This window comes from Pelophylax lessonae (assembly GCF_965119305.1).
Source record: "Pelophylax lessonae genome assembly, chromosome: 5".
Taxonomy (NCBI): Eukaryota; Metazoa; Chordata; class Amphibia; order Anura; family Ranidae; genus Pelophylax; species Pelophylax lessonae.
Window position 1 is genome coordinate 116,675,326 of NC_138772.1, and position 27,130 is coordinate 116,702,455.

A 27,130-nucleotide genomic window follows, 5' to 3' on the forward strand; every position below is an offset into this window, starting at 1 on the left:
AAGACATCAAAAACAAAATCCTCCTGAATCCTGACCTTAAGAAAACTGTATCCCACTTGGTTATTCTCAGTTGGATATTCCACACAGCCAAAAATCAAACCCGTATTTTAACTGATATCTTCTGCCTACACAGACACAATCCAAACATCTGAATCTAAAGCCTAGTACACACAATGAGATTATATGACAAATGATTGTTTTTTTTTTTTTTTGGATGCTAGTCTCAATATGGAAAACTAATAGGTTACTAAAGTATGAAAATTCGGAAGTTATGTAATGTATTTGTATTGCATTTTCGGACAAAAACTGCACTGATTAAATGAAAATCGTACGATCTGGTATAGTACGAGAACATTTTCATGTTTGTGCCTTTGGAAAATTTCAGATGAAAGCCGTGTACCAACGATCAGATTATCGTACGATCGCTTCAAAAGCTGGATTTTTTGTACGATATTCTGATCGTGTGTACGGGGCTTGGGAGATGACCCTTTGTTTTGTGGTATGTACGTACTGCTGCATCTGTATCTGCATGTGTTTTGTGAACATTTCTACTGCAGTTTACACACATGCGTTTTGAAATATACATTATGTTTGGCTCCCAGCATGGAATTGCATTTGAAATGATGCTTTGGTTAAATCCATCTACATTTTAAATGAAGATGAATGAATTTTATTATGTGCTAGAACATGTTTTAACAACACAGGAAAAGACCCAAAGGTCTAAAAAAAAAAATGCAATTTAATGCTTTGAAATTCACTGCATTGAAAAGTAAAAAAATGACTTTGGTAAATGTTTAGGTGGATCTACACACATACATTTTTTATTTGTACCTTCAACTGCGTTTTTCTGTGTAGTGGGGTGTCCTAATGCATGCAGTTCCATAGTAAAAAAAAAATGACATGTAAGATGAATGTTTCTACAACTGTATTTGTCTCTACAATCTGTATTTCCCAGTGAAATACATGGTAAAAATTTAGTTTTGCTGTAGTGTGAACACTGAAAAAAATAAAACTAAATAAGTTGTGGAGAAATTATTTGGACATTATGTGTGAAAACTAAGATGCATCATAAGTCCTGTAGGAACTGCGGCAGTGTGTACATACTTTCCATAAAGGGTCAGTCAGGAAAAAAGCAATCTTTGTTCTCTTTCTGCCGACCAGACCCAAAGAAATTTGGCCTCTTGTATACCCCCTCCTGCCAAAGTGCCCAAGGTTGCTGCCTACCCCTCTGTTTTGTATTTCTTTTGGTCTCTTGATGTATGATATGCCTACCACAATTCCTAGCCTTAATCCCCTTTTGCAGTGTCACTCCTAATGTAAAGAAGTCAGCACAAAGGCTCACCATGGTTCAAAGTAATGGGCATCTGTGCTAAATTCCACAATAGTACGCTCCAGGGAGAAGTATCCCATTATTAAGTAATTTCGGGGCGGGTTGGGAAATGCGACCTTGATTTTACATCAAAGATATTGGTATAACCTGAAACGTGGTCCGAAAGTTGGACTATGCCTTTAAGCCCCTACAAAACAACTATGAGCTGCTACTAAATACTGACCAGCTCTGAGGTAATTGGCAAGGGACTATGAACACTTCAGTGGAATGAAAGCCATGTACAGTATTCAGAGCGCTTCACTTTTTCGATCTTTTATGTTACAGACTTATTCCAAAATGGATTAAGTTCATTATTTTCCTCAAAATTCTACAAACAGTACGCCATAATGACAACGTGAAAGAAGTTTGTTTTAAATCTTTGCAAATTTATTAAAAAAATAAAAATAAAATAAAATCATATGTACATGTATTCACAGCCTTTGCCATGACACTCGAAATTGAGCTCAGGTGCATCCTGTTTCCACTGGTCATCTTTGAGATGTTTCTACAACTTGATTGGAGTCCACCTGTAGAAAATAAGTGGATTGGATATGGTTTGGAAAGGCACACACCTGTCTATATAAGGTCCCACAGTTAGTCTGTAGACCTCTGGGTCAGGATTGTATCCAAGCACAGATCTGGGGAAGGATACAGAAACATTTCTGCAGCATTGAAGGTCCCAATGAGCACAGTGGCCTCCGTGATCTGTAAATGGAAAACGTTTGGAACCACCAGGACTCTTCCTAGAGCGGGCTGCCTGGCCAAACTGAGTAATCAGGGGAGAAGGGCCTTAGTCACGGAGGTGACCAAGAACCCGATGGTCACTCTGATAGAGCTGCAGCGTTTCTCTGTGGAGAGAGGAAAACTTTCCAGAAGAACAACTATATCTGCAGAACTGCACCAAGCAGACATGCATGGCAGTGTGGCCAAACAAAAGCCACTCCTCAGTAAAAGGCACATGACAGCCCGCCTGGAGTTTGCCAAAAGGCACCTGAAGGACTCTCAGACCATGAGAAACAAAATTCTCTAGTCTGATGAAACTAAGTTAGAACTTCTTGGCCTGATTGTCAAGCATCATTTCTGGAGGAAACTAGGCACCCCTCATCACCTGGCCAATACCATTCCCACATTGAAGCATGGTGGTGGGAACATCATACTGTAGGGATGTTTTTCAGCGGCAGGAACTGGGAGACTAGTCCGGATCGAGGGAAAGACTAATGTAGCAATGTACAGAGACATCCTTGATGAAAACCTGCTATAGAGTGCTTTGGACCTCTGACTGGGGCGAAGGTTCAACAGGACAACGGCCTTAAGCACACAGCCCTGATAACAAAAGAGTGGCTATAGAACAACTTTGTGAATGTCCTTGAATGGCCCAGCCAGAGCCGAGACTTGAACCCGATTGAACATCTCCGGAGATCTGAAAATGGCTGTGCACCGATGCTCCCCGTCCAACCTGATGGAGCTTGAGAGGTCCTGCAAAGAATGGGAAACACTGCCCAAAAATAGGTTTGCCAAGCTTGTACCACCATACTCAAAAAGACTTGAGGCTGTAATTGGTGCCAAAGGTGCTTCAACAAAGTATTGAGCAAAGGCTGTGATGGCTTATGTACATAGGATTTTTTTTTTCATTTTTAATAGATTTGCAAAGATTTCAAACAAACTTCTTTCACATTGCCATTTTGAGGTATGGTTTGTAGAATTTTGAGGAAAGTAATTAATTTAATCCATTTTGGAATAAGGGTGTAACATAACAAAATGCAAAAAAAGTGAAGCGCTGTGAATACTTTCCGGATGCACTGTATACCAATAAAGAAAACTTAAAGCCTATTAAAACCTGCTTCTGATCCCTGGTCACATGATCTCTTTGTCAAAGGGTGGTGTTTAGACAGAGCCAGCGAATCAGGGGCTCTGGCCGAACACAGATCCTGCCTTAGGACACTGAAGACAAGACCTGAATCAGCAGCTGGGTCCAGGTACTAGTGTTCTGATGGAGGTAGTAACTGCCGACATGTAATTAGGTTTCGTTTCAGGACAGCAGGCAGATGGTTTAATATAGGCTAGGTTTAGAATAGGATTTGGGTTTGCTAAAATATGAACCTCTTTTTAAATGAGAGAATAACACTTTAATCTGCTATTATTACATAGGGTGGCCTCCGACAGATGAAGTAGCCATCTGGCTATCTTTGTATAAGCAAGCTTCCGGAGCCACTGCAGTGCTTACCAGATGCTAACAGTGGCAGATGTGTAGTACATATGAACAGTCACTCTTCTGCATAGAAAAGTAAAGCATTAGAACTCAAATGCACGGAAACTATCCAGAAAGGGAGTCTCTCTACCCGATAATGAGAGCCTCCACTTTCCAAAAGCACTCAGCATTCAAAAAGTGAGACGAGATGGCTCACTGATTGCAAGCATCACTTTAATCCAGCCACCTGTGGCCTGCTTAAGATATGTTAATTTTTTAAGTCTAAAAGTGTCACATACATTATTGTAAGTTTTGCTGAGAATATTGAGAATGGATTTCAGAACCTCCGAATTATGGAGGAGGGAATGGAACTGAAAAGGCTGAGTGATCAAAGTTATAGTTCATATTTGCTCTAGAAGGTTACTCCAGTCACACTGTTAGGGGCTTGATATATCCCCTCACAGTGCAAGCACAGTACCTAGAATCACAAGGGAGGAAGCACAAAACTCCTGATCAGGACAGCGCAATGGGGTAAAATGGGTGGCCTTAAAGGCTAAGTTCATCTTTGGAACATGTTACATATTCCACCCATATTTAGGGTGGAACATGTAACATGTTCCAGCTTCTACCTCCTCTCCTCCTGCTCCCCCTGTGACAGCAAGCGGGGTATCTTCTCCCCACATCCGCTGTCACAATTTAAAAACAGCGCCTCCGCTCACATGTGACAAAATGAACTACAAGTACCATCGTCTGCCGCAGCCAACAGCTTGCAGTTCTCAACAAACTGCGAGGGTGCTGGTGAGCGCTCTCGTAGTTCTTTGATTCTTCCTGTAATTCAGTAACTGCCTGCCTGTATCGGAGGTACTGAGAGTCTGCAGGATCCAGGCATTGCCCCTGCAATCTGCTGATCACGGGTGGACTGCCATACAGACTGCAGAGTAAAACAAATAATAAATGAACAATATTTTTTTTTATAAAAGGTGAACGTAGCCTTAAATAATTGGTTGTGTGATATTTTGCCTAAAACCATCTAAATCTGGTAGAGGTTTAGCTTCAAACCATCTAGAACTAGGACGATATCTGGTCTTGGCTGATTTCTACATCCCTGATGCAAACCAAACAACCAATTATACATTCAACAGAAATCCTGCTGGTAAATGCAGGTGACCCATCACCTCTGACATGCCCATCAAAACAGTAATATGCCAGCTCTAGTGCTTGTGAAGATTTTAAGCTCTATAATCCTGAGAGGCAGGTCCACAAGAAGCACAACTAGATAATTTAATAAAATCTACCCTTTGCATAAAATTGCTTGTTGTGAAAAGATTTAAAAAAATAAAACCTTTAATTGTCTTGCTGTTAGTGACCATGCATGTTGTAACCCAGCATGGTAGAAAGCTGATAAAACTTGGCAACTATAATTAAAATTCTAGGTCTTTTACTTTCTATTCGTATTTTGTTTCAGCTCTGATGGTGGCTGTATCCTCTGTGGTTTGCAGTTCAGCAGTTGAGAGTAGTCTGTCCTCTTGAGCATGTGATCCATTCTCCAGACTGTCCAGTGCTGGAGTACTGGCCAGGTCGTCAGAGGTGGCTGTGCTTTGCTCAGTGAGTGACTGCTCCAAGCTAGTGTGTGATATGGGCATTCCAAGTGGTGGCACTTCTGGAATCGTCACCTGTTCTGTAAAGATGAAAAAAAAACACAAATGCAAAGTCACAATTTAAGGAATGGGAGAAATCGCTTGAAGAGTCTGTCAGTTTTTTAAAATAACTGCTGTAGGTGTAAAGCACACGCATCATAATGTGTGCATATGAATGTATATAAAGCTGGCCAAGCTTTGATGCCAGAGTTTTGCTGGTGACACAACATTCAGCTGCCAAAAAAATGGATTTTTGTAAAATCTTACCGTAAAATCCTTTTCTCTTAAGCTCATTGACAGACATAGTCCTCGTTGATTACTAACAACTCGGGTTATACTGCCCTCTACAGGAGTAGGACTAGACAGGAAAGAAAACGTTCTGGCCACACCCTAGGGGCAGTCCCAGAGGGTATATCCTCTCACTTCCTGCTACAGCAAATCAGTTATGTCACAAAGCAGTGTTTAGAGAATTTAACTCAACCCAACTCAAAAACATAGGGGCGGGTACTACGTCTGTCAATGAGCTTAAGAGAAAAGGATTTTACGGTAAGATTTTACAAAAATCCATTTTTCTCTGTCGCTCATTGACAGACGTAGTCCTCGTTGATTACTAACAACTCGGGACGTCCCAAAGCAGTACCACAAATGAGGGGTGGGCTAACAGAAATCAAAATCCAGAAGGCCCAACCGGAGCCAACCAGAAGCATCAAGGAGTCATCGAGCAAAAAGATGAGACCTAAGTGAAAAACCCAACAAACCCTTGAGATAGACCAACAGTCTCCTCAGATTGCGGCCTGCAGAACCTTGCGGCCAAAAGAGGCATCTGACGATGCCATCACATCAACTTTATAAAATGATGTAAAGGTATGAACCGACGATCAATTCATCGCCTTGAAAACCTGGATCGCTGACGCCTGATGGCGGAAGACCCAGGAAACACTAGGCGCCCGAGTAGAGTGCGCCTTAACAGGTAACGGAGGATTCCAACCCTTAATAGAATAAGCCTGTACCACCGTCTGACTGGTCCATCTAGATATGGTCGCGGCAGACACAGGCAACCCCCTTCTAGGGCTATCCGTGATCACAAAAAGTGAGTTCGTCTTACGAAACAAGTTCGTAGTAGTCAAGTGTACCCTGATTGTCTGAACCCCATCCAAGGAGTGTAATCCCAAGGATGGCTAGTCTTAGGACACGGGGAAGGTAACACAATATTTTTATTCAGATGAAAACTCTGAAAACCACTTTAGGAAGGAAGGATGGATTCGGAAGAAGAACCACCTTATCCCTATGAACCACCAGATATGGGGAACGACAAGATAATGTGGCCAGTTCTGACACCCTGCGTGCAGAAGTAATGGCCACCAAGAAGGCCACCTTCTGGGATAATGTAAGCAAGGGAATCTCCATAATATCTTCAAAGAGAAGTTTCTGAAAAACCGACCACACTAAATTAAGATCCCAGGCGGTAAGGGTGCACGCACTGGCGGAGCCAGATGTCGCACCCCCTGGATGAAATTCCGCACCAAGGAATGATTAGCCAAAAGTTTCTGAAAGAAGATTGCCAACGCTGAAACCTGACCCTTGATGTGCTCAAGGACAGTTTCTGCTCAACCCCTTGTTGCAGACAGACCAAGATTCGGGTCACCGAATAGGTATGTGGGGGAAATCCAAGAGATTCACCCCACGCAATATAAGACTTCCCTGTGCTGGAAGTCGCTTTCCTTGCTTTAACTGGAGGTAGGAATAACTGAAGCTGACACTCCCTTGTCCTTCAGTACCTGGGTCTCAATGGCCAGGCCATTAAGCCAGCGATAGTAAAACAAGATGGAAGATCGGTCCCTGAGACCGCAAATCCTCCCTGAGAGGACGTCTCCAAGGAGCGACCGCGACTAGCCTCACCAAGTCGGCGTACCAGGCTCGACGAAGTCAGTCCGGAATTTCCAGAATAACTGGAATTCCCTCCACCTCTATCCTGTGAAGAAGTTCCCGCAGTAACTTGAGAGGATGGAAGGCATGCCGTAGCTGATACTGCCCCCACGGGGCGATCAGCGTTTCTGCTGCGTCCGCTAGAGGATCGCGGGTGCGAGCTACAAACCTCCGCACCTTCCTGTTGAGCCAAGGTGCCAACAGATCCACATCCGGGGTGCCCCAATGAAGGGACAGCTAGTGAAAAACCTCTGGATGAAGAGGCCATACCCCTTGATCCAGAATCTGATGGCTGAAATAATCTGCCGATTTCCCACCCCCGGAGTGAACACTGCGGGGAGATCCGGAACAAACCGTTCCGTCCAATGAAAGATGCTAGTCGTTTCGATGGCCACCAGGACACTCTAAGTGCCCCTTCCTTGACATAAGTCAGGACCGTGGCATAGTGCGATTGGATCCGAATCGGGCTGCTCTAGAGCTGCTCGGTCCAGTAAATCAGACAAAATCTGATCGCTCTCAGTTCCGATACCCTATTGGTAACCTGGATGCTATCGGAAGGAATTACTTCCCCTGGTTGAGCATTGGAGACTTCCTGGTCCGCTCGCTCAACCGGATCCGATTGTCCAGGAAATCGGAATTCTGATTCCATTAGAAAAAAATCTCCTTCAGGAGAATTCGGGTATGAGACTGGGTATACGGTGCTGCCTCTAAGAAGGCCACCATCAGTCCCAGCCAATTGACGGACAGCAACATCCGAATCGTTGACTGAACCTTCTGGAGTTTCTCCGCAAGGAGAAACTTTTTTGCCCAGGATGTATCCAACCTTAGGCCCAGATAGTGATAGTTCAGTCTCCTGGTGGGAACCAGGGATGATCTTTGGGAAGGCGAAGAAAACGCTGATGTCCTGCGATGATGGGGATCTAAGGATAGGCATCCTAAATGTCTATGGACGCCAGGAAATCCCCCTGATGCAGGAAGGTCACCACTGTTCGGATGGACTCCATCTTTCCCCAAGTCCAGAAATTGGACGCACCTTGCCCTCTTTCCTGGGCATTGTGAACAGGTTCGAATAGAACCCCTGAAACCGTACAATGTTAGAAGGGAAGAATCGCACCGGTGGAAGTGATCGAAACTCGATCCTGTATCCTGACCGTATGACCTTCCTTTAAAGAGGGATTCCTCAAACGGATAGCGCCTAGCCATGCGTTTGGAAATAACAGGGGTTCGTTTCAAAACGACCCCATTTGGGTAAAGGAAAATCCTTCGCCCTTTTGGTAGGCTAACAAGTACCAAAAAGGAATCTCAGTCTCAGCTACCTCTGCCGGTGTAACCTCAAGACTAAAGGTTTCCCGGACGGACACAACTAGTGCATCCACCACTCTTGTGCTATGGCGGAGGCAGAAACGTTCTCTTCACTGCTGAGGAGACATTACCTGAGACAACAGCCCCATAAGAGGGACCTGCAGCTGCATTGACCAGCTCCGAATCCGTATCTGAAGTATCAGATAAAAAATGGGGGTAGGCGGGGGTCACTTCTTGACCCCCGTCCCTGACAGGCCACCTCCACCCGGGATACCAAAGACTCCAAAACTGCCGAAAATGCATTAAAAACAAGTGGGGTACTGGAGGGTCCTGCGGCCACCTTGAGGGGATCAGGTGGGGATACCTATGCGGCAGAGTCAATGATTATACAAGACATTTGCCAGCGACAAAAAAATGACAAAGTAAAAAACTTTTTTTTTTTTTTTTTGTAATCCCCCAGCGCAACAGCGCCCCTCAGTGTTACCTGCCTCTTTGGACCCCACAGAGAGAGAGAGAGACCCCAAGGCTCATCCCTGATGCACAGAAGTTTTCTATCAGCTTGCTCAGTGCTGTCCTGTTACAGACAGGAAGTCTTTGGCCCTTTTTCCTGGGTAAAGGAGGCGGCTCTGCCCCTTAACACGCCTTTCGGCGCCTCCCCCTGGCTCCACGAGGTGTTTGGTCACCTCAAACATGGCCGCCCCCATGCTGGAGACACGAGGCTACGCCAATATGGCGGCCTCGTGCGATCTGCCAGACAATGGCGGCGGCCTGTACAGGATTCTATGTTCGCCTGCGGGAGTATCTCGGCCCCACAACCTTCACCCTGATGGTGATAAGCCTGGCCGGCGGTACCGAACCCTGGCGGGCCGCATGCGGTCCGTGGGCCGTCGGAAGGCAGCTCTCTGCCCTTGCTGGAGGAATGGCGATCTGGACTGCAGTGCTTCAGGCATAGGCATCGCCCTGTGAACACCTCTGACAGGTAAGATACCTCTTGCTACATTAGTAATGCCCATTCTAGTACTGCCACTGACTTCAGTCACCTTTACAGTTTTAAAATGACATTAGATAGTCAGCTCCCAAACCAAGCCTCCTGGTTTCTGTTCACAAAAATCACACTCAAATTGGGGGATCTGTGACCTGTTATAGGATAGAGGGGAAACCCATCCTACCATTCCAGAGAGGGGCCCGCGTTCACCACAAACCCGTCAGGGGAAAAGGGGGAACATACTACTCACCATACCGGAACCAGGCGGGCGCCACTCCTGACAGAACCCCTCTCCACCGGGGTGGGGGGCTGTCGACCAGTACGGAAGCTGTGACTCTTGGTCATTGGCGTTCAAGCGAGACGTTTAACTCGCAGGGTCAGTCCCCGTCCAGTGGGACAATGTCGCGGCCGACCCAGCGCGGAGCTATGGCCTGCACGCGCTCGTAGGCTGAACTGGGGTGACCACTGGATCTCAACATCCAGCCCGTCGCCCAGTTACAGCTTGCTTGCTTGAAGATCTCACAGGAACACTGGCGAAAAAAAGCTGTCTAAAAAAAAAATCTTTCTAAGAAAAAAAATCCTGCCAGGACCGAAGATCCTAGCAAGGCATCTAGGTCCTTACTCCTAACTAGACAGAAAAAAACTGATTTGCTGTAGCAGGAAGTGAGAGGATATACCCTCTGGGACTGCCCCTAGGGTGTGGCCAGAACGTTTTCTTTCCTGTCTAGTCCTACTCCTGTAGAGGGCAGTATAACCCGAGTTGTTAGTAATCAATGAGGACTACGTCTGTCAATGAGCGACAGAGAAAAGGGCTTTAGAGGCTCCTGCAGGTTTGTGCAATGACCATCTTGGTCCCCGTTCCTTATACCTACACTTTGTTTTTTTGTCATTCACCATAATTTTCTCAAACTGCAATGTTCTGTGCACTATTATTTTAGATAAAAATAATTCATTTTTTTATTTCCCCTTTTCAATGTTTTGCTTGGCTATACCATTTTCTGCCCTCACATATTTTAAAAATTCACTGGTTTGTCATGGGTGAATAGCAGGAACCTCGATAAGTCAGACATGACAGGTTTTTTGATTCTACTGTAAAGCCCTGCAAAGAGCACTTCACAACCTACATCCCCACTAGATAGTCTGAAGGTTGTTTAAAGCTAAACACTGGGCACAAAAACCTTCATTTAAAGAATAATGGGATTTTTGTACTCACCGTAAAATCCATTTCTCCAAGTTCATCAATGGACACAGCGCTCCGTTAATCATGACTATAGGGTTATATCACCTCCTACAGGAGTAGGACTAGGCAGAACAAAAGACTTGGGTACGCTCATGGGCTGTCCTTAGCTGTTAAAGAACCTCCTCTCTGCTATAGGTATTCCGTTTAGTAGTAAGATGTATTAGAAGTACCAAAACTCCAAAGATGGGTGGGTGCGGTGTCAGTCGAACTCAGAGAAATGGATTTTACGGTGAGTACAAAAATTCTATTTTCTCTTCTGTTCATCGACGGACACAGCGCTCCATTAATCTTGACTATAGGGACGTCCAAAAGGAAAATGAGGGGTGTGGAACACAACCCAAGGCTAAACACAGAGACCTAACCAGGTCACATGAGCCCCATCTGAAATAAAAATTTAAGGAAAAACACTCCTCAAGAGGGAACAGCCTCTCTTAAACAGCAGCCTGCTAAATCTTGCGGCCAAAAGAAGCAGTCGAAGATGCCAAAATATCTACTTTGTAGAACTTGGTGAAAGTATGCACCGTCAACCAAATGGCCGCCTTTGCAAACCTGAGATATTGACGCTTGATGACGGAAGGCCCAGGAAGTACTAAGCGCCCGAGTAGAATGCACCATGACAAGGACAAGGAAAAGGAGCAACCTGACCTTTAAAAGAATAGACCCGAGTTACCATCCGTCTGATCCATCTAAAGATGGTAGCCAAAGAAGCAGCCAGCCTTTTCCTTGTGTAACCACAAAAAGCGAGTTTGACCTCCGAAAGGACTCCATAGCTGCCAGATACACACGAATCACATCCAAGGTATACAGAGCAAATTCTTTGGGATGAGCCGGCTTGGGACACAAGGCAACACAATGTCCTCATTCAAATGGAAGTCAGAGACAACCTTAGGTAGAACGATGGATAGGGACGAAGAACCACTTTATCTCTATGGACTACTAAATAGGGAGTACGACAGCATAGTGCCGCCAACTCCGATACCCTGCGGGCCGAAGTAATAGCCACCAAGAATGCCACCTTCTGGGACAACGTAGATAAGGGAATCTCCTGAATATTCTCAAATGAAGATTTCTGGAGAACCGAGAGCACTAATTTTTTAATTCCATGGTGGCAAAAGAGACCGTACAGGTGGAGTCACATGTCGAACCCCCTAGATGAAGGTAGAACTAAAGAGAGCGTGGCTAGGAGTCGCTGAAGGAAAATTGCCAAGGCAGAAACCTGGCCCTTGATGGTACTCAAGGCCAACTTCTGCTCAACATCCCATTGAAGAAAGGCCAAGATCCAAGCCACAGAAAAGGAACAAGGATGAGCGCCAAGCAACTCACACCAAGAAATGTACACCTTCCACATACAATGGTAAATCTTGCTGCTCTGGCCATCTCCAGCATCATGCCAGACCACGGTAAAATGGCCACCGTGACTACACAGACCATGGGAAAATGGCCGCCGTGACTACACAGACCACACAAACATGGCCGCCAGCCGAAGACCAAGCAAAACCAAGGAAAAATGGCCCCCGTGACATCACGGACTACACAAACATGGCCGTTCGATGGCACAGGAGTCTGCGCTGTGCCCTCTGCACTGGTGCACTTGAAACCCCACCAGACTTCAGGTACTGCACTCCATACTGCTAAGGCAGGACACACATCACCCGCAGAGCTGCTCTACAGAGGGGGGGGACGGAGGGGAGACAGCCTGGGGGTCTGCCTTGCACACTCTGCATTGGGACCCCCACCAGACTTCAGGTCCTGGGAACATTCACCGGGGGGGGGGGGGACTGAAAGCTCAGCTGAACTGAGGGATTTTAGGATGGGAGGAGGGGCCATCCCAGGAGGGTGCCCCCGTCCACCCCAAACTGCACAAAGAGGGTGGGGGGACTGTACACAGCTGTGTGTGTGAATGATGCAGCCAAGTTTAAAATAATAATTCTGCAGTGTACGGGGCTTTTCTAATACAAATAATAATTATGATATTGGGCATGTTTTTTTTATTTGTAATTCATGTGAGTGGGAAGAATAATCTATGACGCTTTCTATCAGGATCATAGCTTTCCTCCCAGGGATACCTGTGTGCATCCTTGAAAAGCCTTCCGATCCTTCTCTCTGCACATCATGGTGATATTTCACTGCTACTTTTCAAAGCTTATCATTAAGATAAATTAGCTACTTATGTGCTGAAACTTTGTCTTCAGCAGTGATAAAAAAAAAAAAAAAAAAAAGTCAATGTGCTGTGCAGAGGAAAGATAAGGCTCCGAGTTGTAAAGGATGCCCCCCTGTGGTAAAAAAAGTAACTAACAATGCTTCAGGAGCGCTGGCAGAGGACCCAAGAAGAGGAGGATCAGGGCTGCTTTGTGCAAAACTATTATACAGAGCAGATAAGTGTGACATATGTTATTTTAATAAAAACGAATTTGAGCATTTTTCTATTACTTTAACTCCTATAAAAGTGGGGATTCAATTTTTACATTTCTAGTTCAAGGAGTTGACACAATGTTTTGTTATCAATGGATTTCTGAAAGCAGAAGATTAAAGCACTGACCACAAGTAGTGAAGTACAGTAGAAAAGGACATATTTAGCGCGCACACAAAATATTCAGCCATGTATGTATTTACAGCAATTTGAACATACCAATGTATGCACTGAGCTCTTCAGCACTTAGAATCTTGTCTGTTCCTATAGGAAGCTCCGAAGTCACGTTAAGAAATTCTGGTGACGTTACATCTATCAGTTTGGTTACATCTGGAATTTCAGACACTTGGATGTTTGAATTATCCGGAAACCCTAAAGTGAAATACATACTGAGTCAATCTTTGCAATCCCACAGACCTATTCTACATATCCAACATTTATAAAATGTGAATGATCCCTTTATCTGACAAGTGTTATTTCATGACTGATTTAAAGGGAAGCAAAACTGTTGTAGATAACTATGTACACAAAATAAAACATGAAACAATAGTCCATGTCCTTATGTGCATGCAATTTATTTTTTAGTAAATAAAGCCACTGATAAGTATCACTCAGTACTCCAGGCGTAATCCCACCACCTACTGGAGTGTAACGCACCACATCAGAATAACCACCCAATTGAAGGCAACTCAAAACAGACTTCATAATATCCTTTCCATGGAATCAAACTTGCTTGCTTCAATATCACTGAAAAATCAGTTTGTTCTTGTTCCAGCCTATAGGTCTGCAATGCTCCAGAAAGAGGCTTATCATAGTGTAATAGGTTCATTATAAAAACAAGGTAAACCCACAGGGAACACTGACATAACATGCGTGCACCCAGGGCTACAGATAATGGCAATATTAGATAACAGCCACGACAGTGATCTCCGATGTGTCATTTAGAATCAGGCATGTACCAAGGTGTCTCTTAGGCCGCCCATACATGGTTCGAATCGATTCTAACTGGTAATGGACAGGCTAAATGTACCAAGTCCATCGATCAACTTGGGTACAACAAGCCTGCCAGATTCTCTTGTCGTTAGCAGCTTTTGTGCTCTGGACAGTGATGGCAGTATTAAAGCTATGATTTGTCCAAAAAAAGTCTAACATAGCTGCAGAAAAATCTGCCTTGGTCAGATATGCTGCTTTTTTGGTGCTAGAATTGGATGCAGAGACTGGTGTTAAAATAGGGTTTCTACTCTGATGCAAGGGAAGTGGTAGTTTGAGCGCTTTGCAGGCCTTCAGCAGAGTGAATGTTCGCCTGAAATTTTGCTGTGATTTCCTTGCCCCTGGTTTTCACCTCTGCTATCCCCTAAGGCAGTGTTTCTCAACTCCCGTCCTCAGGGCACACCAACAGGCCAGATTTGCAAGAAAACTGAAATACATCACGGGTGATATAATTTGCTGCTCAGTGATTGCAGTATTCTAGTCTGCATCTCCCCAAGGCAACACTTAAAATCTGGCCTGTTCGTGTGCCCTGAGGACCGGAGTTGAGAAACACTGCCCTAGCGTAGCAAGCGTGTCTGTGAAGGAATATTCAGAAAGCCGGGTGTAAACTGTTCTGTAGTGAAGTCCTCATGGAAAAAAGGCAGTAGGAAGTGCCCAAGTACCTTATAAGGGGGGCTCTAGGTGGAAGTGATGGCATTAATGCAACCTCCTAGTCATCCACCTGAAATCACGCATGGCAAGGTGGGAATTTTAATTCTGCAAAAGTGGATGATTTCAACACAATGTCTGGTTTCCTGGTAGTTTTATGTACAGAAGAATGAATACTATTTAGGAAACCTGTAATAAAATAAGGGTACAGTATTGTTCCAGTACAGGGTAAACCGGTCTTACCTGTCCATGACACTGGTCCCTAATTAGGGTCCAGGCTTTGCCCGTCACAGTGGGCATACTCCTGAAGAGGTCTTCAGGGTCAAGTTCAATAGGAATGGATCACAGTGTGGCTAACTACAAGCTTATGAAGAACAAAGCAATTCACATTAACGCACCTATAGCATTTATTATGTGGTTATGATGGGTTTTCGTTGTGTTTATGAAGCATTGAAAAAGCTTCAGGAATGTTTGATAACTGCCCATGAAAGTGTTGCTTTTCTAGTGGAAGGGATGTAGAGGAAATTATCTACTTGGAGGCTTGGTTAGGTTGTAATGTGATTGCAAAGCAATAATCACAAACCAGGCACTCCTGGGATGCCTGTAGAGTGGAGGGATAGACGTAAGCCTGTGAGGCTCCCCAGCGGTTGTTCTGCTGTTAGCCAACTAATGGCTCAGTAAAGAGATTTGCACCCAGGGCAGCCATAGGAAAAAATCCAGTCCAGAAGTCAAAGAAATAATCACAAATCTGGCGCTCCTGGGGTGCCTTTAGGGTGGAGGGATAGAAATAAGCCTGTGAAACTCCCCCGGCGGTTTTTCTGCTGCTAGCCAATGAGCATAGGAAGGGTGCTGATATGAACAAAAGTACATGAGGAAGGCAGCGCATGAACCACACCGGGATGCAATGGATAAGGAAGTCAGGTGAACATCCAGTATAGAAAGGGTTAACAGTTTATTGGTATTGATAACCGAAAAACAAAGTACATAAAATGCTTACATCCCCCTGGGCTGGAGTGGACAAGGGCACCTGGCAGCAAGCAACACGAGTGCGAGGAGGTCAGTCTCCCAGGACTGCTGAGCAGTGGTGCACAAAGCGGAAACCAGCCGGCGTAAGGATGAAAGGACTCCGCTGTAGTTCCGTAGCGGTGACATCAGCCGGACAGGCGCCACTTGCGGGGAAATACCAGGAACCAGGGTGGAACACAAGCTATATGGTTGCCATGACTACATGTTTCGTGCTATGCGCTTTATCAAGTCATTGCATCCCGGTGTGGTTCATGTGCTGCCTTCCTCATGTACTTTTGTAATGTGATTGCAGACTTTTTGGTGAATTCCCTGCAAGATGGATTTGTATACTTTGATCTCTGACATTTGGCTTGGTGCAGCTTAACTTTGTTGAAACAAAAAGCTTTGCCACTGGCAATAATGTTCAATGGCTGATTGATTCTTTTGCCTGAACACATGGCTGCTCGGTACAAACAGGAAGTGGCTGGAGCTGCTCTGTCCTAGTTCCCTAATATTTCCCAGTGCATTCTGGGATACAGGAAGCTCCATTGCCTCTCATTCAGCACCCAGCTTAAATGTTATGAATTCTTCACTAACGCCATAAATTCTATAGGTGCTCTTAAGATGCTGTTACAAAGCATTACCACTGAAATCAACGGAGGCGGCTGACAAATGTCAATGCCTAATGAAAGTGACCTGCAGCTTAATTTTTTAACACGCCACAACATGTGCCCTGTAATGTAATTAAGACAAATCTATTAACCTATGAGTAGCCTCTTTCCTGAGCATTGGATACTTACATGCTGGAACAGGAAGGTGCTCATTTGTCAATAGGATATCCATTTTTACCAAGTTCAAGACCATAGAGGGAAGCAAATTTGAGTCCATGGAGGGGAGATTATGCAGTGCATCTTGAATTACCTTAAAACAGGTGGTCATTCTGATGCAGAGAGTTCCGGTGAGATTGCACCTGTAGTACTGATTGATACACATTTGTGTATCTATTTACTATTAAAAATTGCGTATAAGGATATGGTCTAATGCTTCAGGTTTTATTTTAGTTTTTAATGTTTGCTAGCACATATGTAAGTTATCTGTGTGCTCTATTATGGTTTGCGGTTATTTAAATATTTTTTAAATGATATACGTGTTTTGTGAAAGGACAGTGTTCTGTAAACGGATGACATGAGAGGAGGGGAAGACAGGACAGCTTTTGCGTAAGTGAGATGCAAACCTACTGTCAGAGCGCTGGACGTATAACAAAAGCTATAATACCGGCGCTCAATGAAAGTGTAAACTGCATATAACTGGCAGCAATCTATCCACTGATTTAATGGCAAATTTTATGTTTTTTCCTGGAGTTCTTCTTTAAAGAGAATTAATGCATTTTTAGTGAGCACTTTTTAAGTGACCCTCCTCCCCTTTTGTCCAATCACTAAGCACTTTCTCTTTTATGAATGGGTTCACAGAATACAAAGTGATCTGTGATTGGACAAGAGGAGAGAAGAGGTGGAGAAAGGCCAGGATTGGCTTGTATGTAGAAAAGCTGAAAATCTCCTGGTGGAATGCTGAAAGTATAGCAAAAGCTATGTTATTGGCACCTAATGAAAGTATAAATTATAAATAACAGACAATGATCTAGGAGTTTGTAAGTGTTCTCCCAGAAGCACTTTTTACAGAGCACAATGAGATGTATTTAAAAGCCTGCTGGCTGGTATGCTGGAAACAGGAGTTCTCATTAAAGTTAAAGTGATTGTAAATGATCACCTTGTAAAACATCCCGTTAGGTTTAAAATAGAAGTGAAAAGATATATAAAAAAAAAATAAAAACATTATGAATACCTTTTTTCCTTTTTTATAAGTGATCACCATTCCCTCTATAATCAGCTGCATAAGAGCTGGGGGGAGGAGAAGCAGCAGCACACTGAACTCTCCAGTAAAAGGCTGTGCAGTGGTGGCGTGTCAGTACAAGTCTAATGATTGGAGGAGAGCTGTGCTCTCATGCTTAGTGTGGTCAGCTTTTAACAGGAAAGCAGAGGGACTGGCACGAACACCGGGGATTTCGTACAAAAGGAAGCAATACAAAGAAAACAGGATACTCTCTCATACAAGTACATAGTACAGCAGGCACATATCAGGAATATGAAGTGTTGGGGTAACAAACACTTAAATCTATCATATGGACATTTTTTGATGGCTTTACAATAATTACTAGTGAAAATCGAACTATACTGTAAGGATTGTGTTTGAATAAAAAATACCATAGTATACATAAAGAGAGGATAAGGGGTGTTCTCATGTTGTAATACCTGGATTTACCACTCTCTGTATCGGTGGCGGCAGGACCAGAGTATGCTCCCCAGCATCGAGTGGTGTTTGCATTTCAGCCAGCGTGACAGCTTCATCAGCCATATCAGTGTGCGATTCTGGTGCCAGCAGAGGAGCCTAAAAACAAGGATACGACACATGTTACATTCTCATCCATTAACAGCAGCAGCTTATCTAACAGCCAAATTCAGCTTTGCAAGGCCATGAACTCAGAACACAGGTCATATATTTGGAAGGAAGAAGAAGATGTAATGCACTGATTTGCTCAGAACAAGGTAGGAAGGAAAGGAAAGTGGTAGAGGACTGATCTCCTAGGAAGCGGTTTATAAAACTCTTGGAAATCTACAGAAAGAAGGAAATAAATCCAGAAACGAGATAAAGAATCTTGCATGAATTAAAGCAAGGGTGCTCATTCTTTTGACGAGCAAGGGCCACTAAAATGATTTAGTAACCGGTCGTAGACCACAATGGACGACAGGGTTTTACCGCCCCCCAAGCCGCAAATGCGAACGAGCCCTTACTGTCCTGAGCCCACTATAAGGCTGCTTTCACACTAATGCGCTGTGGTTTACCTGCAGCGCTGGTGCAGCACAGTGCACCTTCGACTTGCCTGCAGGTTAGTATTGCTTTGCCATAGAATTCCAATATATATTGCAGGTGTGGTGCACTTTCTGAAAACTCACCAAACCTGCAGGATATAACAGAAGTCTATTGCAGCTAACCTTCATGAAAGTCGCAGGTGCACTGCACCTGCGGATCAGTGTGAAAGCAACCTAATAACCCTTTTTATCTGTGCCAATTGCAAAAGTTCAGTGTTTATGATATTTAATACAGCTACAAATTTTACGATTGCGGCTTCTGCTGGCATCGCTCTCCAGGCTGCTAGAAAGCTCCCAGGTGAAATGCACTTGGTATCACTCTGCCTGGGACAGGAGCCGATGCTACAGATGAAGCATCGGCTTATGTGACTCCTGCTTGCTCCATGGCTGCCTGCTTCTTTCACTGCCGGCACTATCTCTATGCACTCTGATGCTCTGGGATGGTGAGCTGGCAACCCAATGATTGTGATCTGGGCTTGCCGACTCACCATCCTAAAGCATAGGCATGCTCATCCCTGTTTTGAGGTAGAGGGCCACATGTAGCCTGCGGGCCACAGGTTGAGAACCCCTGAATTAAAAGATACCCAAATCCAAAAACAAAAATGTAAAAAATTGTGGCATATTAGTCCTTAGATGTGGCTGCATTTGTTTTATTTTTATTTTTTCAGACATTTTCAGCAAATAAAAAAATACCTGTTGATCTTGCGAGAAATGCAGTGTCCTTGTCACTTCCTGTGAGCTTAACAGAAATTAAAATAGAAGTATGGAGTCCCTGAAAAAAAATTTAATCTGCCCCCGCTGGTTCCAGACCGAGAACTGAGCGATCAAACACCACTGATCGCTCGAATCTCGGTCTTCAGGCTGCAGAGAGCTGGTGACTGTCAGTCACCGTGTCTCTGTTCTGCCCCTCCAGCGCTCACTGGAGCACTGGGCTGTGGAAGGGTCCACAATCAGCTGAAAAGGAGTCACAGGACAGAACAAAATGTGATCCATAGGAGAAGTACAGCCAAAAAAAGCCACTACTACTAAAACTACTGTAAACTACTACTGTGGAGACTCTCATAAATTTACAGAAGTTAGGACTGCAGGTAATACAGGGTGCCGTGAAGTGGCTTTGGAGCTTACGCATACGTTTGCAAATGTGTGCTAACCTAAACCCCTGTTTTTACCGCATACTGTTAAGACAGGTTAATTCGGTTGGTAAGCAGAATTTCTCTGGTTTTGTCCTGTAAACTACTAAGCCCCGGTTCACACTATGAATCCCACAGGAATGCACTGCACATTCCTGTGCAATTTACATGTGATTTAGTGCTGTGCGATTTGAGCCCATTCATTTTGAATAGGCTCAAATTGCATGGTATCGCACCAGAAGTAGTGCATGCACTACTTTTTGAAATGCACTGGAAGTTTTGAAATGCATGGGAGTTTTGTTGTACCATGCAATCTGGTGCAGGCGTTTGAGACCTGTGTTTGCGGTGTCATTAACTTTACATTGACACCCGCAGCAGATCGCAACTGTAGTGCATTTTGAACGTGGTGTGAGAAACGCGGATGGAACGCGGGTTTACCGAACTGCAATCTAGTGTGAGCCTAGCCTAATCCTGTCAGCCCTAATGTAAGGCAGATGAACAAATGGGAAACATGTTTGTAGTCTAGCCTGGCCCCCCTCCAAAGATTCAGTACAGGAGTGAGAGTAGACACCCAAGGACAGGTGGTGTGTTATCTACAAGACAACCTGATTTAAAAAAAAAAAAAAAAAAAAAGTGCTTGAGAAAAGGAAATAAATGCAGCCACTACATCCAAGAACTGCAACAAATTAAATTTGGATCCTATTTAAGCACATGGGTAAAAAGCAGTGTTCATTAGGGAGGTGGTAAGTGGACCAGTGAAGTCAGCCCATCCTCATCATTCTTCCTGAATTCACAAACCAATAGACGCAGTACAGATTAGGGCTGCACCGATACCGGTATTGGTGCTGATACTAAGCATCAGCACAAGTACGCGTACAAATGCTCCTGTACCTGAAACCGATACTTTTGCAGTGCAATTTGAGCTCATACAAAATGAATGGGCTCAACTTGCACTGCAAAGACTTGCAAGTGATTTGAACAGGAATTCAGTGCGATTCCCATCAAATCTCATGCGGTTTACCCCACCACTCCTGTATGAACCCAGGATTGTCATAGTGACATCAGCCTGGGTTCACACAGGAGAAGTGTGGGAAAACGCATGGTATTCAGACAGGAATCACACCGCGTTCATTTTGTATGGGCTCAAATCACACCACAAAGTTATCAGTAACTGACGAGTACTTAGGCACAAAGACAAAAAACAGTATTGGTGCAACCCTAGTACAGATGTATTAAAGAGGTTGTAAACCCACTTTGTTGACATTTAACTATAGGTAAGCCTACATTAAGGCTTACCTATAGGTGCTATAAATATCTCCTAAACTTGTACCGTTTAGGAGATATTTACAGTGCATGCAGCTGAGGACGTCATCGGCGCATGCGCTCTGAAGGAACAGCCAACCGTGCTGTTCCTTCAGATCCCAGTGCCGTGAACGGCGGCTTCCGCATGCATGCGCGGGAGTGATGTAATCGCTCCCCTGGCCAATCAGATGGCGGGAGGACGAGATTTAGGAAGCAGTCCTGTCGGCACTGAGGGGTAAGTACTTCATAAAGAGCTAGTATGCGATGCATACTAGCTCATTATGCCTTTGTCTTTACAGTTTTTTTTTTTTTTTCACATTTTTTTAAGAGGGTTTACTTCCTCTTTAAATACTGGATGCAGGCTTAAAAGACACAATTGGAAAATTAATGGAAATCCTATGCATAGATTTACAAGTTATTTGTCTGCTGCGGAATATTCAAATCTGCCTAACCATTTGCATTTAATTGGTCTGGTCATACACAATTATACGGCTTTTTTCATGTGCTACAACATCTAGAAAACGTAATATATTGACACAAATGAGAGGCTCTGTAGAGAAAACAGCAGATGACAAAGGTAAAGTAACAAGCGACTGCACAACCTTATAGTAAAATAATAGATGAATTATTGAATCCCGCATCATACCTCGCTATATCCGTTTGTTGGTGGCAAAACAGGCTCATGTTCTGATGGTAACGGTGAGGGTGGTTTTATTTCATACTTTTGCTCCAGCCTCGAAGAGTGTAAAGGAATCCGATGTAAATAACCGTAACCAATGCCGCAGCCCAAACTGAAACAATAAAAACAGAACATTTATTCTGAAAGCTCTCAATAATAATCAGAAAAACCTCCACAGAATACACTTCATTTAGGATTGGTCGTACATAAAGGTAAGAAACGACCAAGTGATCTTTCATGACTTCATAACTGTCACTTTTACTTCTAAAAAAAAGAAGATAAATACAAACAACAGAATACAATGCTATCCTGTGTTAAAGTTATTGTATGGTAATCCCCTAAGATGCACGGGCACATTAAAGGGGAATTCCAGCTGCTCCCTGTAAGGAAGGGATGGATTACCAGGAACCCATTTGTTATTGTTATCTCAAGCATTAAAGTTTCTCTCTTCTGTACCAGATGCAGTTACAAAAGACATTTAAGGATAAAATGCCAGTGTGGAGGGATGAGGAGTTTCTGCTGCTATACTCCTAGAGCTAACAGGTGAAGATACTCAATTTAGCTTAAAGCGCTGTTTATCTTTTAAGAGCTTTTTTCTTGCCCAAAAATTCTACCTAGCTTTCTCCTGCCATGTAATGTTATAGAGTGGGCTGTGGAGCGAACATAATTAACTGTCTGTACGATGCTGGCAGATCTCATTATCAGTTGTAAACTAGATTTGAACACTTTCTACAATACCAAAGGATTAAAGATCTCAAAGTTTTAAATTTGTAAAACTTTTAGGTGTGCTGTGTTAATGGAAACACATAACAAACATACAGTGGGGGCTTCCCAAGTTTAACTGTAAAAATAGATTTTAAAGGGATAATTCACCTTTACCACAAAACTGCCTAAGCAGAAAAAGGGCATCTGTATATAAAAACAAACGGTGCAGCTAAGTTGAATAACGCCTTTGCTATAGGTGTAGGCCATTTGCATACCTTATGAAGCCTGACTGGAATACTCCCAGGACGTTGCTAAGTGAGGCCTAGTCATCACTGCTCACCTCCACCATTACAGGAGTGAGCTCCTAAATGCTGAGATCAGAGCTACTGCGTCAGGGGAAAGAAAAAGTATGTGAGGGGGTTTGAATCAGAGAGAACTCACTCCTGTTATAGTGGAGGTGAGCAGTGATGACTAGCAACGTCCTTGGAGTATTCCAGTCAGGCTTCATAAGGTATGTAAATGGCCTACAGCTATAGCAAGGGTAATATTCATCTTTAGTCAGAGCTGCATAGTTTGTTTTATTCTACAAACATCCCTTGCCTGCATAGGCAGGTTTTGTTTTTTTTGGAAAGGTGAACTATCCCAAAAAAAAATTATATATTATATTCACCCCTTTGAAAAAGCTACGGGCTGTTGTAGCGCAACGCGTCAGAGACAAGCCGTGTCGACGTCACTTCCGGTCTTCGGGCGAGACCGGAAGCATCAGAGGCTGCTTTTTTGCCTTTTGCTGACATATCACCACTGTCTAGTAAGTGTTGTATCTTTTATCTAATAAATGTATACCCTGAAATGCTACACTATGAGAGTTTCTATTCCTTGAGCGCCTGATAGATGCATGGAGAGAGAGATTTGTATACATCTAAGCCGGGATTACTTGATTTCCGTTTACAATACTGAGTTTAAAACATTGGAGATAGACCGAATTCTCTGCTGAAGATTGAGAGGCTGGAGAGAAGTGAATAAACACATCATATAAACGCTCGATCCGAGTGTTGTGGAGGTGAGCGGCCACTGCTTTCGGTGTTGGATTGCGTGCTCACCTGCGCACATTTGCCTTGCTGCAATTGGAAGTCTGAATGCACCCTGTTTATTCACTCGGATTTCTTCCTTTTTTTGAATTTCCTGAGCACCTTGCACTTTAATCACCTTAAAAAATAATTTTTTCTGAAGGAATTATGGACATTATGTAGCACCACTGCACTTTGTTACTCAATATTTATGTTCTAAGTTACACTGATCAATATTATTATTTATTGTTTTCACGATTTATCTGAACATCCATTGTTGTGGGTTTATCACTGAATATTTTCTTCAGATTTTCACAATAATTTATGTCCCACACTGACACAGATTACTTCATTTATTTTCACTGATTATCATCACAGCACTTTTATGCACAATTTTGGAATTCAACATTTATGCATTTTATTTCACTCGCAATTTTTCACATCGGTTTTTAAATAGAATCTTATTGTGATTTATTTCTTCCATTATTATCTGCAACACCTCTGTGCCTTTTGATTTTTTTGGAGATTTTTTATTATTATGATTGGAAGATTTGTTTGATCTATACTATCTCCAATTGTGAGCTGATCTTTAAGGAATACTGATTTTAGATTCATCCACTGTTTTTATGCATCTGCGGTTTTTTTTAGAATCTCCAGTTGTATTTCTGGCATTGTAACAGCTAGAGTGGTTCATCTTAAGAGGAGAGCGCTGATTTTTTGCTTTTCAATATATATATATATATATATATATATATATCCTACTAGTCATTAGATGAGGTGGCTGCAGGACTTTATTTTTCATGTGGTATTTTAAAAACACAATGAACCTTCCAGTAAGATGCTTCCTGTACCTGGCTAGTTATGATCACACACTCCTATGGAGGGAGCCATTGTTGTCACCCAGGCTGGACTTTAAACATGTCATCCTCATTTCACCTCCATTACATGGGGAGATAGGGGGTTGAGTTTACAGAAGGAAGATAACATTAATTGTGCTTTCAAGGAAGTGACAAGAACTCTACATTTCAACCAAAATCAACAGGTATTTTCTGTACTTGCCAAAAATGTTCCTAGCCTGAAAAATAAAAACGAGTGCAGCCACCACATTAAAGGACTGGTAAGCTGCAATATATATTATTGATCCAGGTTTTAAATATCCTTTAACATTCCTGTGCATCTCAATACTGCAGAAAAACAAGCAAAGAGGGTGAGGGTCAGAACATGAAAACTTAAATGCTTCAGAATCGGGAATCTTTTTACCTATCCAGGTATTCAAGAGGGAAAATCCCTTTATGATGCACACACTTGTCTACCTTTCAATTTCTTTCAACCCAAGACTTATATGAATAAATTACGGCTTAGTATACCTTCCTTCACCTCCCCATGCCCCATTGGGGGTTACAAACACCTCTCGGCAGGAGTCGGTCTCAGTGTTGTAGACCAGCAACTTCAGTGGTTTCCCCTCATGAGATTCTATTAAAGAGTAGAAATCTTCTGACTGTAACAATACAAGCAAGACATACAGTTTACTGTGTTACACATTAAAAACAGATAAATATAAATCAAATTATGCTTTGTATTTTAGCCAATCCCGAGAGCTAGACTGAAAAACAGACTCCTGATAGGACAGACAGAAGAGCTTGTAACTCAGCTAGGCAGGGGAGGTACTTTTTGAAGTAGGTTCTATTGATCCAACATATCACCTTTTTAAACTGAGCTGCTCGTACCTCTTGCAAAATCTGATCAGACCCCACAATGTAATCCGTATGAGGCTGCAGCCCGGCCAAGGCTGCTGGGGAATTTGGTTCCACGTCCTAAAAACAGAAGAATATGAATGTAGGAAATATTTCAGACCAGCATATCTTCCTTTTGTGTCAACTGGTACTTCACTTACCAGGACGTGCCACACATGCTCATTGGCACCCTGGAAACTGCAGAATCGGACACTTGCACCCAGAAGTCCCTGCCCGCCCCACATGTTACTTGGGGTGACTTCCAATTCACGCACTTTCATCGTCTTCGTGTTATAAACTTCCAGCTTCACAGGCTTCTCCATGTTGGCTTTCAAGAGATCTTTTAACATGCTGTTTTCTTTATTCTAAAGAGATAAAAACATCATATACAGCTAATAAACTAATGGAACAAAGCACTAAACTACAGCAAAAAAAAAAATAAAAAATGTAGGGCCCAATAACACTGGGTGTGATAACAAGCACATGCTATCTACAGAAAAACCTGGTATACCACCAAACCCAACATTCTTTCAGATTAATCTTCTGATATTGCTGAATAGTGGTCCATTCATATGGATCTTTAGCACAAATTCCAACGGTAAGAATGTGTGGATACCTGCACCTGGAATAACATGTGTGCCAAGAGCTGCAGCCACGCAGTCCAAACAATGCAATGACAAGCTGATAGTGACTGCAGCTAACTGTGGCCGTTTGTAAAGGCAGCGATTATCTGTGGTTAGGGACAGAAGATGATGGCTGGGTGCAGTCTGCCGGGTGTCCAGCCACGGCCACTGAAATCCCGGGCTGTCCAAACAGTCACTGATAGCTTCACCATCAGCCTGTTATTGCATTGTGTAGGCTGGATGGCCACAGCTCTTTGCACACACCTGTCATTCTAGAAGCAGGAATCTACAGATTTTCGCTGCTGGAAGTTGCAGGGTGTGTGCTTACGGACAAATACAAGAAAAGAGCTATTAACAACCTGCCAAAAAACTTGACAATTCAAGCCAAGCATACAATGAAAACATGCATGGCCACGCTTCAGTGAATCAAAAGATACACAGAGGGAGACTGAATAATATCCAAGTAAATCTTGACGATGCTAGTAAAATTCAAACTTGGCGATGCCCACTTCTAGCTGTTAAGCCTTCCTATTAGTCATTGGTGTAACCACCCATATGAGAGCCAATGGGGAGAGCCAGGCATAAAGTAGAGGAACAGTTGAAATACATTCATTCAGCTGCCTATATTTTGAAATTGTCTGATTATTATAATATATGTAATTATATGCACTATTATATGTAATAGTGCTTTCACTAAAGTATCACCTTCTTATACACTAAAAAATGCCAATGCATTCCAGTGGGTTTTGAAGCATTTTTTTAAAAACACATTTCGCACATTTTAAACCCTGCACAAATCCTTTCATTTTATACCACTCTCCTGGTAACAAAGGCTTTAAAAAATGGTTTTTATGCATTTTACAAGTTTTTTTAGTTCATTCCTATGGAGGTTCAAATTATGTATAAAATACATCCAAGCTGCATGCATACAGGATACAAATCACTGAAACAAGAGAATGATCATCACAGACAAGCATCTAGCATTTTTTCGCTTAAAAGGGGGTTAAAAATGTGTCCATGTTTTTAATCCCAATTTATATAGATTTTCTGTCTTATTATATGCTGCAGCAGCATTTAAAGGAGATAGAAGGATGTTGAGATTGAAATTTTGTGCGTCGTCAAACTACATTGAGTGTAATGGGTACCATGTTATCTGGAATTCACAGAAAGAAGTGTCATTTCTTTCAAATCATCTATCCAAAAACAAACGAGCAGACACAAGTAAATGGATTTTCCATTTAAAATGACAGTATATTATGTTTTG

The 27,130-nt window shown here is 43.1% G+C and overlaps 1 protein-coding gene across 1 annotated transcript in view; it reads right to left on the minus strand.

Moving 5' to 3' along the window:
• Positions 1 to 4,528: 4,528 nt before the first annotated feature.
• The window catches only part of GORASP1 (golgi reassembly stacking protein 1), a 79,350-nt gene continuing 56,748 nt past the window's right edge, over positions 4,529 to 27,130 (minus strand). Inside the window, exons 3-9 of the mRNA XM_082259464.1 lie at positions 25,405 to 25,608; positions 25,238 to 25,324; positions 24,878 to 25,008; positions 21,706 to 21,850; positions 18,010 to 18,145; positions 13,277 to 13,429; positions 4,529 to 5,235 (exon numbers count right to left, since the gene is read on the minus strand). Of these exons, the coding sequence (XP_082115590.1) occupies positions 5,003 to 5,235; positions 13,277 to 13,429; positions 18,010 to 18,145; positions 21,706 to 21,850; positions 24,878 to 25,008; positions 25,238 to 25,324; positions 25,405 to 25,608 (1,089 nt within the window). The 3' untranslated portion in view covers positions 4,529 to 5,002. The remainder of the gene's footprint in view (positions 5,236 to 13,276; positions 13,430 to 18,009; positions 18,146 to 21,705; positions 21,851 to 24,877; positions 25,009 to 25,237; positions 25,325 to 25,404; positions 25,609 to 27,130) is intronic.